We start from the raw sequence: 14166 nt of genomic DNA, 5'->3' as shown, positions 1-14166 counted from the left end.
CCCACATGCATGCCACAACTAAGAGTTCGCATGCCACAACTAAGGAGCTCACACACCACAACTAAGGAGCCCACGAGTCACAATTAAGGAGCCCGCCTGCTGCAACTAAGACCCAGCGCAACCAAATAAATAAATGCTTTTTAAAAAAACCACAATGAGGTATCACATCACACCTGTCAGAATGGCTATCATCAATAAGACCACAAATAACAAGTGTTGGGGGTGTGTGAAGAAAAGGGAACCTTTGTACACTGTTGGTGGGGATGTAAATTGGTGCAGCCACTATAGAAGACAGTATGGAGCTTCCTCAAAAAACTAAAAGCAGAATTACCATATGATCCAGCAATTCCACTCCTGGGTATATATCTGAAGAAAACAAAAACACTAATTTGAAAAAATACATACACCCCAATGTTCATAGCAGCATTATTTACAAATACCAAGAGATGGAAGCAACCTAAGTGCACATCAGCAGATGAATGGACAAAGAAGATTTGGTGTATATACAATGGACTATTAGTCATAAAAGAGAAGGAAAATTTGCAACAGCATGGATCGACCTGGAGGGTATTATGCTTAGTGCAATAAGTCAGACAGAGAAAGACATTCTGTATGTTATCACTTATATGTGGAATCTAAAAAATAAAACAAATGAATGACTATAACAAACTGTGAGGAAAGAGACTCCACAGATACAGGGAACAAACTAGTGGATACCAATGGAGAGAGGGGAAGGGGGAGGGATGAGACAGGGATAGGGGATTAAGAGGTACAAACTACTATGTATAAAATAAATAATATACTGTACAGCACAGGGAAATATGGCCATTATTTTATAATAACTTTAGAGGCTAATCTATAGAAAATTTGAATCACTATGTTGTACACCTGGAACTAATATAATATTGTAAATCAACTACACATCAATTTAAAAACAAAGCCACTCCACCCCCACGCAGCGAAGGCGGCAGCCAGATTACCCTCTGTTGAGCCACACCGGCGTCCTGCGAGTCAGCAGCACCTTATTGGCCAGGCAGCCTCCATTGTGAGGTAGTTTTGGTTTCCTCCTTACCAAAGACAGACAAGCCCTGAGCCTGGCCCTACATCCAGGCACCAGAACCTCTAGTCCAATGCTGTCTTCTTCCTCCCAGTCACACAGTTCACTTTGCCCTAAAGCACTAAGGGCTAAACTGGGAGGGGCTGAAAGCCCGGGCGAGTCCCAGCGTGTGGCGGGGGCAATCACAAGGAGCCTTGAGAATCATCCCGAGATGAGACTCTCGTAAGTCCCCAGAGCCAAGTGAAGCATATAATCGACATCAGCGTCCCCCTCTCACCAGCGCCAGGGCCAGGCACCCTTGGGAATTAGGAGCCAGCGTCTCAGTGCTGCAGCCTTGGTTCCTCTGGAGAAAAACCCATGGGAGGCTGGTTCAAGGCTGTTACAGTCCTTAACCCTGAGCCACCACCACCTACCCACCATGCTGAAGATCTCATTGCTTGCAAGGGACAACAACAGCGAGCCCAAGTCCTTGGATGATGGGTCCAAGTCACTCTCGGAGAGTAGAAGTAGCATCACTTCAGAGAGTGTCCGCCCTGAAGAGGAAGCCAATGGATTATCGTAAGTGGCTGCACGGCCCACAGCAGTCAGGCACTGCTGCCTTCACAGAGCTGGGCCACAACTTCCTACTTCTCTCTTCGTAACACATTTATTCCCACTGAACAGGAGACACGTGGATTAAAGACGAAACCTTCAGAATCTAAGAAGTTTGACCCATGTGGCTCTGGGTATTACACCTGTTTCACAGGTTTTGCAAAATCGCAGAGAGTCATCCCCAACATGAGCTTCTTCTTTTTTTTAATTAAGTAATTTATTTATTTAACCTGTGCCAGGTCTTAGTTGCGGCGCTCTGGGATCTTAGTTGTGGCATGCGGACTTCTTAGTTGTGGCATGTAAACTCTTAGTTGCAGCATGCGGGATCTAGTTCCCTGACCAGGGATGAAACCCGGGCCCTCTGCGTTGGGAAAGTGGCGTCTTACCCCTGGGCCACCAGGGAAGTCCCCAACGTAAGCTTCTCAATTCCCACAACAATTTTCTATCTCAGGCTGACTGTTCTTTCTTCAGCAGTTTCAAGCTGCTTGCCTCTCTGTCGACTTCTGCTATCATTCATACTCTCTCTCTCTCTCCCTCTCCCTCTCTCCCTCTCTCCCCACCCACCAGCCTCCCTCTCCCTTCCTCATACAAACCCATCCAGGAAATAGAAGTTCACCTCCTAGACCCATGTCCCTACTTTTACTCCCATAAACTCAGACACGTGGCTCTTTTCCCCAGGGCTGTATTGCCAATCAGACTATTATTTAGTAATCAGATCAGATAATATCCATGGTATAGAGAGATTGTAAATGACAATACCCAGTGTTGAAAGGATGTCAGGAAACGTCCTCTGTCGTGTCCTTTTGGGAAGAATTAAGCTAGTACCTTTCTAGATGGCAATATTGTAATATATGTCGAATCCTAACACATATTTATATAAAACATACAAATACTTATTTGGCCTATGCTTTCTTTTAAAGTACACACACAAACAACTGGCCGTAGTGGCTGCTTCTGGCTACGAGAATTGGGAGAATGAGAGGCAGAGATAGAAGAGACATTTATGTTCACTACATAAGGTTTTTTTGGGTTCTTTTTTAGTTTGTTTTACCTTTTGAATTTCATACTGTGTTACTTAGGGCTTTTTTTTTTTTTTTTTTTGGCTGCATTGGGTCTTCGTTGCTGCACGTGGGCTTTCTCTAGTTGCAGCGAGCCGGGGCTACTCTTCGTTGCAGTGCACGTGCTTCTCATTGCAGTGGCTTCTCTTGTTGCGGAGCACGGGCTCTAGGCTCGTGGGCTTCAGTAGTTGTGGCACGCGGGCTCAGTAGTGGTGGCGCACAGGCTTAGTTGCTCTGTGGCATGTGGAATCTTCCCGGACCAGGGATCAAACCTGTGTCCCCTGCATTGGCAGGTGGATTCTTAACCACTGCGCCACCAGGGAAGTCCCCTACTTAGGGCTTTTTTAAGCGTAAGTAAATATAAATAAATAAATCCTTTGATCAGTTATACCACTTCCAGGAATTTTTCCTAAGGAGATAATAATGCAGGTATGAATGATAATTTTATTGAAGCCAGATCTTAACCTCAGATCTGGTTGTAATACTGACAATTGAGAAACAACGAGAGATTATTTAAAGTATGATACACATAGTGGGATACAATACAGCCATTAGGAGTGATGAAGGAAATCTATGGTTGTGTGAAAATATGTAGGACATACTAGTCATAAAGAAAATTAAAATACAGTATTATAATGGTTCTCCTTGTGTACAATCTGTGTGCATTTATAGACAAGTAAGGATGCCTAGAGGAATGTTAAAGTGTTAAAAGTAGTTTTTTCCAATTGGTGGAATTTGAGTATTTCCTTTTATAATGACAATGTATCATTTTTCAAGGAAAAAAAAATAGGAACTTTTTTTAAGTCCCTGGGAGCTCCCAACATGTGTTTTACTCCTCATAGCCCTGATCTATGATGCTGTTAACTGAGGTGCAATGTTTTCTCCAAACCCTTATCTCACCCTTCCCAAGAGATTTGATCAGCTTGGGCAAGACGCTGCTGTAGGAAAGAAATGAGAGATGGAGGGATGGAGAACAGGAAGGGGGCACATCTTGTGGAGAAATTACTATCAAAGAATTGACAAAAGATTGTTTTAAATAGGGTGGGTTTTTTTTTTTGACTTTGACATATTTTTCAAAAATTGCAGTTACCAAGAAATATAAATTTCTGTTGGAAGTGAAGGGACAGCTTGTACCACCACCCCCCCCCCTTTGCTTAGGTGAAAAGTCTGAACTCACAGAGGTGCAGGAAGTCACTGTCTCCTCTCAGCCCCAGCCCTCTCCCTGGGCAATACTGAAATGCCAAAACCTGACCCAGCCCTGACACCCTAACCAACAGGACAAGACCAGGAGGCGTGAGCCCTGACTCGCCATGTGACCTTGGTCAGTTTATTTCCACCCTCCGGGCTGCCTCCAGACAGTCCAAAGGCTGCACAAGGAGGTGCCTCCAATGACCTCCTCCAGGTACCTTTTGTTACAGGAGGAGGGGGCCCCACTACCTGCTTAAACCAGCCCTTGCTTGCCTTTTTTCTATCACCCCAGCTCTGCCTCCTCTTTAGGAAGCCTCCTCTTTAGGAAGCCGTTTCAAACAGGTGAGCACCATAAGGCCAAACCAAAGGTGGTGGTGGTGATGGTGATGATGATGATGATGATAATGATGTTGATGGTGATGATGCCTCACATCTGTGAAGCCCTTCACAATTCCAAGATTCATTACGTCATTACCTCTTCTGATTCTTATTATATCCTTGGGAGGTAGGCAGGTCAAGATGAACAAACAGAAGATGTAAGCAGCTGAGGGGCCTTCCCAAAATAGTGATCAAACACAGTCGGTTAATGGCAGAGCTAGAACTCAGAATCCAGTGGTCCTACCGCAGTTCAGTCCTTTGCAGACAACTTTTCATTTCAATTCCTTTTTGATTCTCTTCTCAAGATCCTGTTCCACATTTCCCCTCCCTAGTGGACTGGTGGTGCCTGAGCAGGCGCTGCCAGCACTGGTGTGGAGAACATTTAGAACCCTGGTATCTAGCACCCTGCCAGGCACATAGTAAGTGTTCTATATGCACGTTTAGCAACTGTTATTAAATTGTATCCAGTGCATAGCATGGAATAAGTTTGCAGTGAATATTGTTGAGTAAATGGATGAAAGAGTGAACTAGAACCAATAAATATTCCATATGTGGTGGCAGACGGTTGTTTCTCTAGTGAATGAATTAATAAATGACTGGGCAGCGATAATTACCTGTAAATTGAGAAAATTCTTATTATTTTTTCCATTGTCTATCTAAATGCCAAACATCTAGTAGGTCTCAATACATTTTGAGTGAAAGTATCACGAAAGAAATCGTTGAATGCATTGATGAATAAACTGGTACTAGGGAGTTATCCAGAATAGTAGCAATGGTTATTAACTTTTTCTTTAGAGTCTAGTGTGTGTTAAATATTTGTTGAGTCACCTGAACAAGAACCAGCCCTTGATCAGAGGTTCCAGAACAGATCCTGGGAACTGAGAGTTAAACCAGAGTGTCCTTCATCTGGTTTTGTCTTCCCACCACAGGGTGCCTGGAGAGGCTGAAAGAAGCCTGAGCAGTTGCGTCTCCTTTCCCTCCGCTAACATACCCTTTTGTTGCCTTATGCTCCCCCTACAGGATTATGCAAACCTTGATTCACTTATTGAAATGCAACATTGGCACGGGGCTCCTGGGACTTCCTCTGGCCATGAAAAATGCCGGCTTATTGGTAAGATGGACCTGTGCAATGGGGACCAGGTCTACCCATTTGGGGGAAAGGGTTGGTGGGTCCCTAAGGCCTTAGTACTGTTTATCAATGGGAATTAAGCCTATTGCTTAGGGGGTCACCCTTTGGAATAGGAAATGAGCCTATTGGCATCAGTCCACTGGAGCCAACCCAGAGCTAAATGGAGCATGCCTGGAGGAGACAAGCCATTCTTTTTTTTTTTCCCAGTTTTATTGAGATATAATTGACATACAGCTTTGTATAAATTTAAGGTGTACCGCATAATGACTTGACATACGTATACTACAAAATGATTGCCACAATAAATTTAGTGAACATCCATCTCCCCATAGAGTTACAAAAATAGATGTTTTTTCCTTGTGATGAAAACTTTTAGGATCTACTCTCTTTGCAACTCTCAAATATACCATATAGCAGTGTTAACTACAGTCATTGTGTTGTACAATACACCCCCAGTACCTTTTATCTCGTAACTGGAAGTTCGTACCTTTTGACCACCTCCATCCAGTTCCCCTTCCCCACTATTGGTCTTAAAGACTCACCATACTCGCATACTGATGCAGAATCTACTTTGCCACAGTTCTCCCAGCTCCCTAGGATTATATCCTTGTTATTTCATTCATTTATATCAGCAGCCTGGCCCCGCCAGGCATTTGAGTGTGTGACTCCTGTTTGTGATTGATGGTGAGAAAGTGGCTTGGAAGATGAGGATAACGAATTCTCTACCAATCCCCTGACACTTCCTGTGCCCTCCCACCTCTGTCTTCTTGCTTATGCTGTTACCTCCTCCCTTATTTCTGTCTTTTGAACTCCACCTCCTCTGTAAAATTTGACTGTTTCCGATTAAAATTCCTTCACCTTGTGTTTTTCTAGAACTTATATCTACCTAACCTGGAATCCTCCCAGCACTTACAAAGATGAAACATGCTTATTTTGAAAAATACCTATCTTCCTCACTTACCTGAAAGCTCTGAGGGCTCTCTAATTCATCTTTACACCTCCCCACAATACCTGCTATAGAGACTGGCACACTTGAAGTCCCAGTTTGTGTCCATGGAATTGAATAGATAGATTATTTCCATTTAGTGGAAACGAATTTCTCCTTCTCTCCAGGCCTGCAAAGTGGCCCTCATGTCTAAAAAAGTCACATTGAGACCCTGGCTACTGATATGACTTCCAATCTGAATCAGTTCCAACCCAGAGATGGGAAGTTCCCCTTTAGAATTCTCAGGGTTCTAGAACTTCTGAAGAGCATTATTACCACATGGCCCTCAACCAAATTCTCTTTGCCAGTGTGGTCTTTGCTTTTTAAGATAACTCTTTTATCCTTTGATTTTTGGTTCCAAAGACTTATTAGGTGATTTCTTTACCCTCCATCTCCCATCAGAACCTGTAATCATGATTCATTTGAGAAATATATATTGAGCACCTACTATTCTTAAGCCCTGGGAATATAGATATAAACAAGACAAAAGAGTCTCTGCTATAGGGAGGCTACATCCTGGTGCAATCTAGTGGTGCTCTTCATCTCTCAAATTTCTTTGTGATATTAGCACAGGTCACATCTATAAAGTCACAGGTGTCCAGCACAAAGAGGGTGAGAGAGTCCCTCTTTGCTCTGTGCTGTTGTGATCACATCTGGGAGATAATGATGAATGATGAGCCCTGCTTTTTAATCTCATCACACATAAAAAAAATGGAGACTGTGAGGAGGAGACTTGTTCATGAGCTTGACTCTAGTCATCATTTCTCTGTGTATGTATATCAAATCATGTTGTTCACCTTAAATGCATACAATTTTTAGTTATAAAAATAAAAGGGACATGGAAAGTAGACATACGAGAGCAGTGATTCTCAACTGAGGGTAATTTTGCACCCCCCTTACCCAAAGACGTTTACAATGTCTGGAGACATTTTGGTTGCCACAACTTGGAGAGGAGGGGGAGGGAGTGCTTCTGAAATCCAGGGGGTGGAGGCCAGTGATGGTGCTAAATATCCCACAATGTATAGGACAGCCCCCTGCAGCAACAAAAATCAGCTGGCCCAAAATATCAGTAGTGCCCCTTTTGATAACTTTGTACTAAAGGAAGGAAGCCAATCCCTAAAAGGAACCTTGGTCTTCAAGCATCTTGGAGGAGGTAAGGGCTGGGGTGTGAGAAGGAATGAGAGATCTAGAAGCGGAACTAAAGGCCGATGAGGAAAGGCATGGGCTGTCTGGGAGGTAGTGAGCTCTCTGTTACTGGAAGTATTGTAGCACAGGTTGGGCAGCCACTTTGCAGTGATGCCAAGAAGGGTATTCAGGCCAGAGCATCTGGGGGCACAAGGACATTCAGGCAGGGGCTCTCATCCCTAAATCTCTATTATGAGAGGGACCCTAGCACCCAGGCAGGGAGAGGGCCAGGTATGGGAGCAATCCACCTGTGGCTCACTGTGCCCACGTCTCCTTTCCCCTCCAGGTCGGTCCTTTCAGCCTGCTTGCCATCAGGATCCTCACTGTGCACTGCATGGTCATCCTGTTGAACTGTGCTCACCGCCTAAGTCAGAGGTGAGAGTCCTGCTTCTCTGTCACTTGGTGCCGGGTTCCATCTCAGGGTGTGCTAAGTTTCCCTGGATCGCTGACCCAATTAGCTGGCCCCCTCTCCAGGCCACCACCCCTGCTCCTCTAGATACTGCAGAGGCGGTGGAGGGAGTGATTAAAATCCCACCTGGGAACTCCTAGGTCTGGACCCAACTCTGCTGCTAACTAGCTGGACAACTTTGCCAATCTCCTGAACTCTCTGAGCCCAAATATCCCCATCTAGAGAAATCAAAAGGGATAAAGGATGCAAATGTGCTCATACATATTCATGAATATGCGAGATACTTAAGATGTCTTTCTTTTCCTCTTAATCTCCCCACCCCCATCTCCCCCCAACTCCAATACATACACCTTCGAAGGGGAATTTCTTCCAGGTAAACCCTTCTTGGGACAAGTTAGTAACAGTAAAAAAACATAGTTAACAATGAGATGAATAGCTCACAGGGATATTAGGGATATCCCTAATACAGGGGTCATTCACTTCAATCCCTAATAAAGTATACATATAACACTCAACGCTTATATATTTAAAACTGTAATGCAAAACAAAATTCCAGAAGGAAAAGACAAATGCAGTGAAAACAAACAATGCTGAAAATTTCATATTTATAAACTAGCAATTCATGGTGATTAGCAATTCTTTACAGCCAATAGGATTATGGCTTTCTGTCCACAGGGCTCAGCTTCTCCCAAGGCAGGCAAATCTAAATATGTCCTCATAGATGTGGAGAAAGTCCTCATGAGTCAAAGTAGGGATATTAAATGAAGCTCCTCATAAAGTCAAATTATCATAACCCAAATAGGTGCATCTGGAGTATATATCAATCACACCTAACTTGTGTGGTACTTTCCAGCCCACGAAACACTGTTAAGAGCATTTACTCATTCAGCAATTAAATTTATTGCACAATTACATTGTGCCAGGTACATGGCAAGAGCTTTGCAAGTCTTCTTTTATTTATTCCTTACAGTAAAATTTTATGGTAGGCACTATTTTTCCCATTTTATAGATGATTAAACTGAAGCTTAGGTGAGTTAAATGCCTTGCTCAAGGTCACACAGCTAGGAAGAGGCAGAGCCAGTATTCTAAGACCTGTCTGACTCTACCCCTTAACCTATCTGCAAATCTTTTTCTTCCCTCAAGCCTGCCAGGACCATTTTATCACCGTGCAGGTTTCCAACATCTCTGTCATTTATGACAACCTTTTCCTGATTTTTGCTTTTGATTATTTGTTTTTCCTTTTTTTTTTTTTTCTCTAATACAGAGGTTATAGACCCATGGCCTAAGAGCTGACAATGGTTTTCAGATATATTTGGGAGGACTTCTACTGGGTTTTTAAAATTATTTATTTATTTATTTGGCTGTGCTGGGTCTTAGTTGCAATAGGCGGGCTCCTCAGTTGCGGCCCATGGGCTCCTTAGTTGTGGCATGTGAATTCCCAGTTACAGCATGCATGTGGGACCCAGTTTCCCGATGAGGGATCGAACCCAGGCCCCCTGCATTGGGAGCACAGAGTCCTAACTACTGCACCACCAGGGAAGTCCCTTGGTTTTTTGTTTTTTGCCAGTGTTTAAAAACCTGTAGATTTCACATAAAAAAAATCTGTACCTTCTTGCCAGTCAGACACTCTGCCACCTCTGCGGCTTCATTCCTTCATCATTCAGCTGGAGCCACATCCTGATCAACTCCTTTTGGAGCAAGACCTGTACCAGAGCCTAGGATACTGTCTCCACTATCCCCTATTCTGTCTCATATCCAGCACTTCTCACCACATTACTGATACCTTTCTGATCCCCATTGCTTTTGAATTTGCAATCCTCAGAGTAATGTATTTGCCAGTCCTATGCAATGTGACCTCGTCTATATTTCATATGCCAAGCACACTGAGTAATAATAAAAACAGAAGCATCATGCCGTGTCCTCAGTGCGTCACCATATTCATCTCTTACTGGCTCCTCCCCAAAACCCAGACTGTATGTAAAAAAACTGAAGCCTGGAAGTATCAAGAGACTTGCTCAAGGTCTCCCAGCCATCTAAGGGGGTGTGTTGGGACTTAAACCCTAGTCCCTGACAAGCCTGGGGCCCTTTCCCTCTCCAAGCTACTCCCCTGAGTCATGCAATTAACTCCAGGGACCTGGGCAACTTGCTCCCACTTGCTCTGTTGACAGTCCTCAGCAGGGCCTTCCTGTCCCTTAGGAAGGGCCACCTAGGGAAGGAGGGATGAAGGAAGAGGGATAGGCTGGAACTGGGGTGTCACATCCTATAGGGGTGCTGGGCAGGAGGCTAAAGATTACCTTTGCATGGTGTCTGGTCCAGGGCAAGCATCCCAAATGTTCCAACACCCTCAACAGTGGGAAGAAGGGAATGTAAGTCCAGAAAAGACAGAACCACTGTCTTGGCCATACTCATACCCCGTCCCCCTCCCTTCTCCTCCCTCTAACCAGGTGTGCACACCTCACAACTTTCGTATCCTCTCTGCCCTTGTTTGCAGACCTAATCAATTCACAGCTACTGTCTACCTAAATAATAATAATAATATCCACTTAAATATTAGTGTTAAAAAAGACAACTACACAAAAAAGGCAGAATTCTGAAACTTTTAAAAGTATACCATTATAAAAATAGTATAAAAATTATACTAGTATAATTTGCTAGAAAATTACCAGAATGTCCCATATTAATACATGAATATATAATAATTACTCACTTTGGAAGTACATTGTACTTTAAAAAAAAAATGTTTTAAGTTATTCATTGCTTGTCCTTTCCCTAGACTGCAAAAGACTTTTGTGAACTATGGAGAGGCCATGATGTACAGCCTCGAAACCTGCCCAAGTGCCTGGCTGAGGACCCACTCAGTGTGGGGAAGGTAGTAGTCATAGATGTCACAGTAGTAGTAGTAATAACAACAACAATAATAATAATCCTCACCTGTTTTTTCTTTATTTCTAGTAACACAAGTTTTAAATGAATATGTTCTTGTTGAAAACTATTGAACAATATAGAGAATCTCCCCTGGTAGCTCCATCCCCCATCCCACTCTTCATCCAAGAAGTAATCACTGATATCTAGTTAGTAAACATTCCTCTAGACTTTTTCTCTGCATGTACTTTTTCTCTGTATATATGTGTACAAATGGAAATATATATATTGTTTTGTATTTTCTTGTATATTAATTGGAATATTTTTTGCAAATTTGCTCTTTCATCTAATAATATGATTAATTTCTTTCCACATTGGGACATAGAGATTGACCTCATTATTTTGTAAGGCTCACGATGTTTCCCCAGTATAGATGGATCCTGTGGGTTTTTTTTTTTTTTTTTTTTTTTTTTTTTTGCGGTACGCGGGCCTCTCACTGTCGTGGCCCCTCCCATTGCAGAGCGCAGGTCCCGGACGCGCAGGCTCAGTGGCCACGGCCCACGGGCCCAGCCGCTCCGCGGCATGGGGGTTCCCCCCGGACCAGGGCACGAACCCGTGCCCCCCACATCGGCAGGCGGACCCCCAACCACTGCGCCACCAGGGAAGCCCGATCCTGTGGTTTTATTTAGTCCTTCCCCTAATGGTGAACATTTAGGTTGTAACCCTCGCTGGATAAAAAGTTTATGGTGTACAGAATGCTCTTCTCTGTCTGATCTCCTCTGATCATCTCTATGACCTTGTGAGGTAGGCAGGTATATCTTTATTGGGAGGAAATATGGTGATAAAGGCTCACAGAGACAGAATAATGTGTCCAAGGTCACAGGTATAGATACTGGTGAAGCAGAGTTTTGACCAAGCACCTAACATGTTAGCCTTTCCCAGCAGAGCCCCTCAGGAGTTAGTCCCTCACCTGCCAAGATCCTTCCTGCAGCTCCTCTCTTGGGAATGTCAGTAGGTCACTGATCTCCCAATCAGGAGTCACTCTGATTGTCAGACAGGAAAGGCACGGGGCAGTAATAATAGAGATCTCGCAATTGTCCATCCTTTCTCACGAAGATTTATCAGCTTCTGATGACACCCTGAATAAAACTTTCAGGCAGGAAGGCTCCTTGGAGATCACTATATCCATGCCTATTCAAGTAGAGGAAAATGAAGACCAGATAGAACAGTAAGGCTGCTCAAGTTACCCAGGGATCAGAGCAAGGACTGGAATCCAGAACATTCAGCTCTCATCCACTATACTGTGCCATTTCTCTGGAGACCCAGCAGCTGAGAAAGAATTGGGAAACTATTTTATTTAAACGAATGATTTGTAATTTTTAGTATGCTAAGAAATACCTGGGGAGTTTGATTAAAAATTACCTATTCCACATAAGCAACAGTCATCAATTGATGCTCATTGTGAAAGGTCATTGGAAAACTATAAAGCAAGAATACACTGGCATCACCTGACCCCATGTAGTCATCGACTCATGTCTAGACATGGGACAAGTGGACATGATGTGTCTTATAATAGGATACAGTAGGGAGTACAGAGAACCACCTCTGAAATACCCTTGCCAGAAAGATAAATGAAGAACCTCAGTCTTATCAAACCACTAGATCTAATATCAGTTTACAGGAAACACAGGGGACAGAAGAACAAGATAAATGACATTATGAATTCATCATCTGAATCTAGAAAGTGAAACATACTACAGGGCAATTTTCTGGTATCTTCAACACCAACCAAAAAAATTAAAGTTGCAAGGGAAAAAATAAATAAGGCAAGGAGAATATAGCAGATTAAAAAACTTGAGACTTAATTACAAAATGCAATGAATAGACTTGTTTAGAAACCAACTGTGAAATAGACATTTTTGAAAAAATTGGAAAAATCTGACTATGGATGGAATATTAAGTGATATAAGAAATTATTGTTAGTTTTGTAAGGGGTGATTAAGGACATGATGGTTATATTTTATTTAAATTCTAGCCCATTAAAGCTGCATACTGAATTATTTACAGGTGGAATGACTTGACATCTCCAGTTCGCTTCAAATACACCAACAAAATAAGCTTGTGTGCAGTGGGGGTGAAGGAATAGATGGAAGAGGATTGGCAAAAAGTTAATTGTTGAACCTGGGATGAGCACACGAGGAGTCATTGAATTATTATCATTGTTTTCATGTATGTTTGAAAATCTCAACAATAAAGAGAAAAAACATCCCTATTCTGAAGTCTCACATGACACTGCCAAGCTTCTCACTCAATAGGCTGATATGAGAGCCAGGACTCTGTATTCTTACCATAAACCTCAGATGATTCTGATGCAATGGTTACTACAACCCAGTCTTGAAAAACATGGATCTAAACCTTAGAACCTAAGTAGAGGAACATATTTTTTTCTCTTAAAAAATAAATGCAGGGCTTCCCTGGTGGCGCAGTGTTTAAGAATCTGCCTGCCAATGCAGGGGACATGGGTTCAAGCCCTGGTCCGGGAGAATCCCACATGCCGCGGAGCAACTAAGCCCATGCACCACAACTACTGAGCCCACACGCCTAAAGCCCGTGCTCCACAACAAGAGAAGCCACCGCAATGAGAAGCCTGCGCACCGCAACTAGAGAAAGCCCGCTCACAGCAAGGAAGACCTAACGCAGTGAAAAATAAATAAATAAAATTAATAAATTTATTAAAGTAAATAAATAAATGCATCTCCAAATACGGGACAATTTAAGAATCCAAAAGAATAACGACAATAACAGAGTTTAATATATTAAATAGAGAATAATTAATTGAATTTCCTATGATAAAAAAAGAGGAAAGGAGAATATATCTTTCTTAGACGTTAGCTAATAAACTTAGATGAAATGACAGAACTAGAAAATCACCACCTTGCGACCACCAGTGAAATAACTGATTCAGCAAGGATCGTCAATGAATGTTAAAACCCTTGGGTTGAGGAGGATAGGCTATTCGTGGCATCTCAAAGTTTTTCCCTCCAGGTTGCAACGTAGGAAATGTACACTTTCAATAGAGAGGCCTAGCATTCGCCATCACAGTGGACATCCTGTGCCTCCCAATGTGATGACACACAAGTACACAGTATCACCTATGTGTGTGCTTGCTTCTCTGAATCATGAGGAAACAGTCACTTAAGTCCACGATGTGGGACATTCTACAAGACAGATGGCTTAGACTCTTCTCAAAAAGCCAATGCCACGGGAAACAAAAAAGGTGTATATGTACAGGGCAGCTCTACCTGAAAAAAAATACTAAACAAA

The 14166-nt window shown here is 42.9% G+C and overlaps 1 protein-coding gene across 1 annotated transcript in view; it reads left to right on the top strand.

Moving 5' to 3' along the window:
• Positions 1-1475: 1475 nt before the first annotated feature.
• SLC36A3 (solute carrier family 36 member 3) overlaps positions 1476-14166 on the top strand; it is a gene marked incomplete at both ends in the record, with an annotated part of 31829 nt that continues 19138 nt past the window's right edge. Inside the window, 4 exons of the mRNA XM_082650599.1 lie at positions 1476-1615; positions 5293-5383; positions 7858-7946; positions 10754-10849. Of these exons, the coding sequence (XP_082506725.1) occupies positions 1476-1615; positions 5293-5383; positions 7858-7946; positions 10754-10849 (416 nt within the window). The remainder of the gene's footprint in view (positions 1616-5292; positions 5384-7857; positions 7947-10753; positions 10850-14166) is intronic.

This window comes from Grampus griseus (genome assembly GCF_964374135.1).
Source record: "Grampus griseus genome assembly, chromosome: 3".
Taxonomy (NCBI): Eukaryota; Metazoa; Chordata; class Mammalia; order Artiodactyla; family Delphinidae; genus Grampus; species Grampus griseus.
The sequence above is the reverse complement of the archived record's forward strand: the minus strand, read 5'-3'. Positions and strand labels throughout refer to the sequence as shown.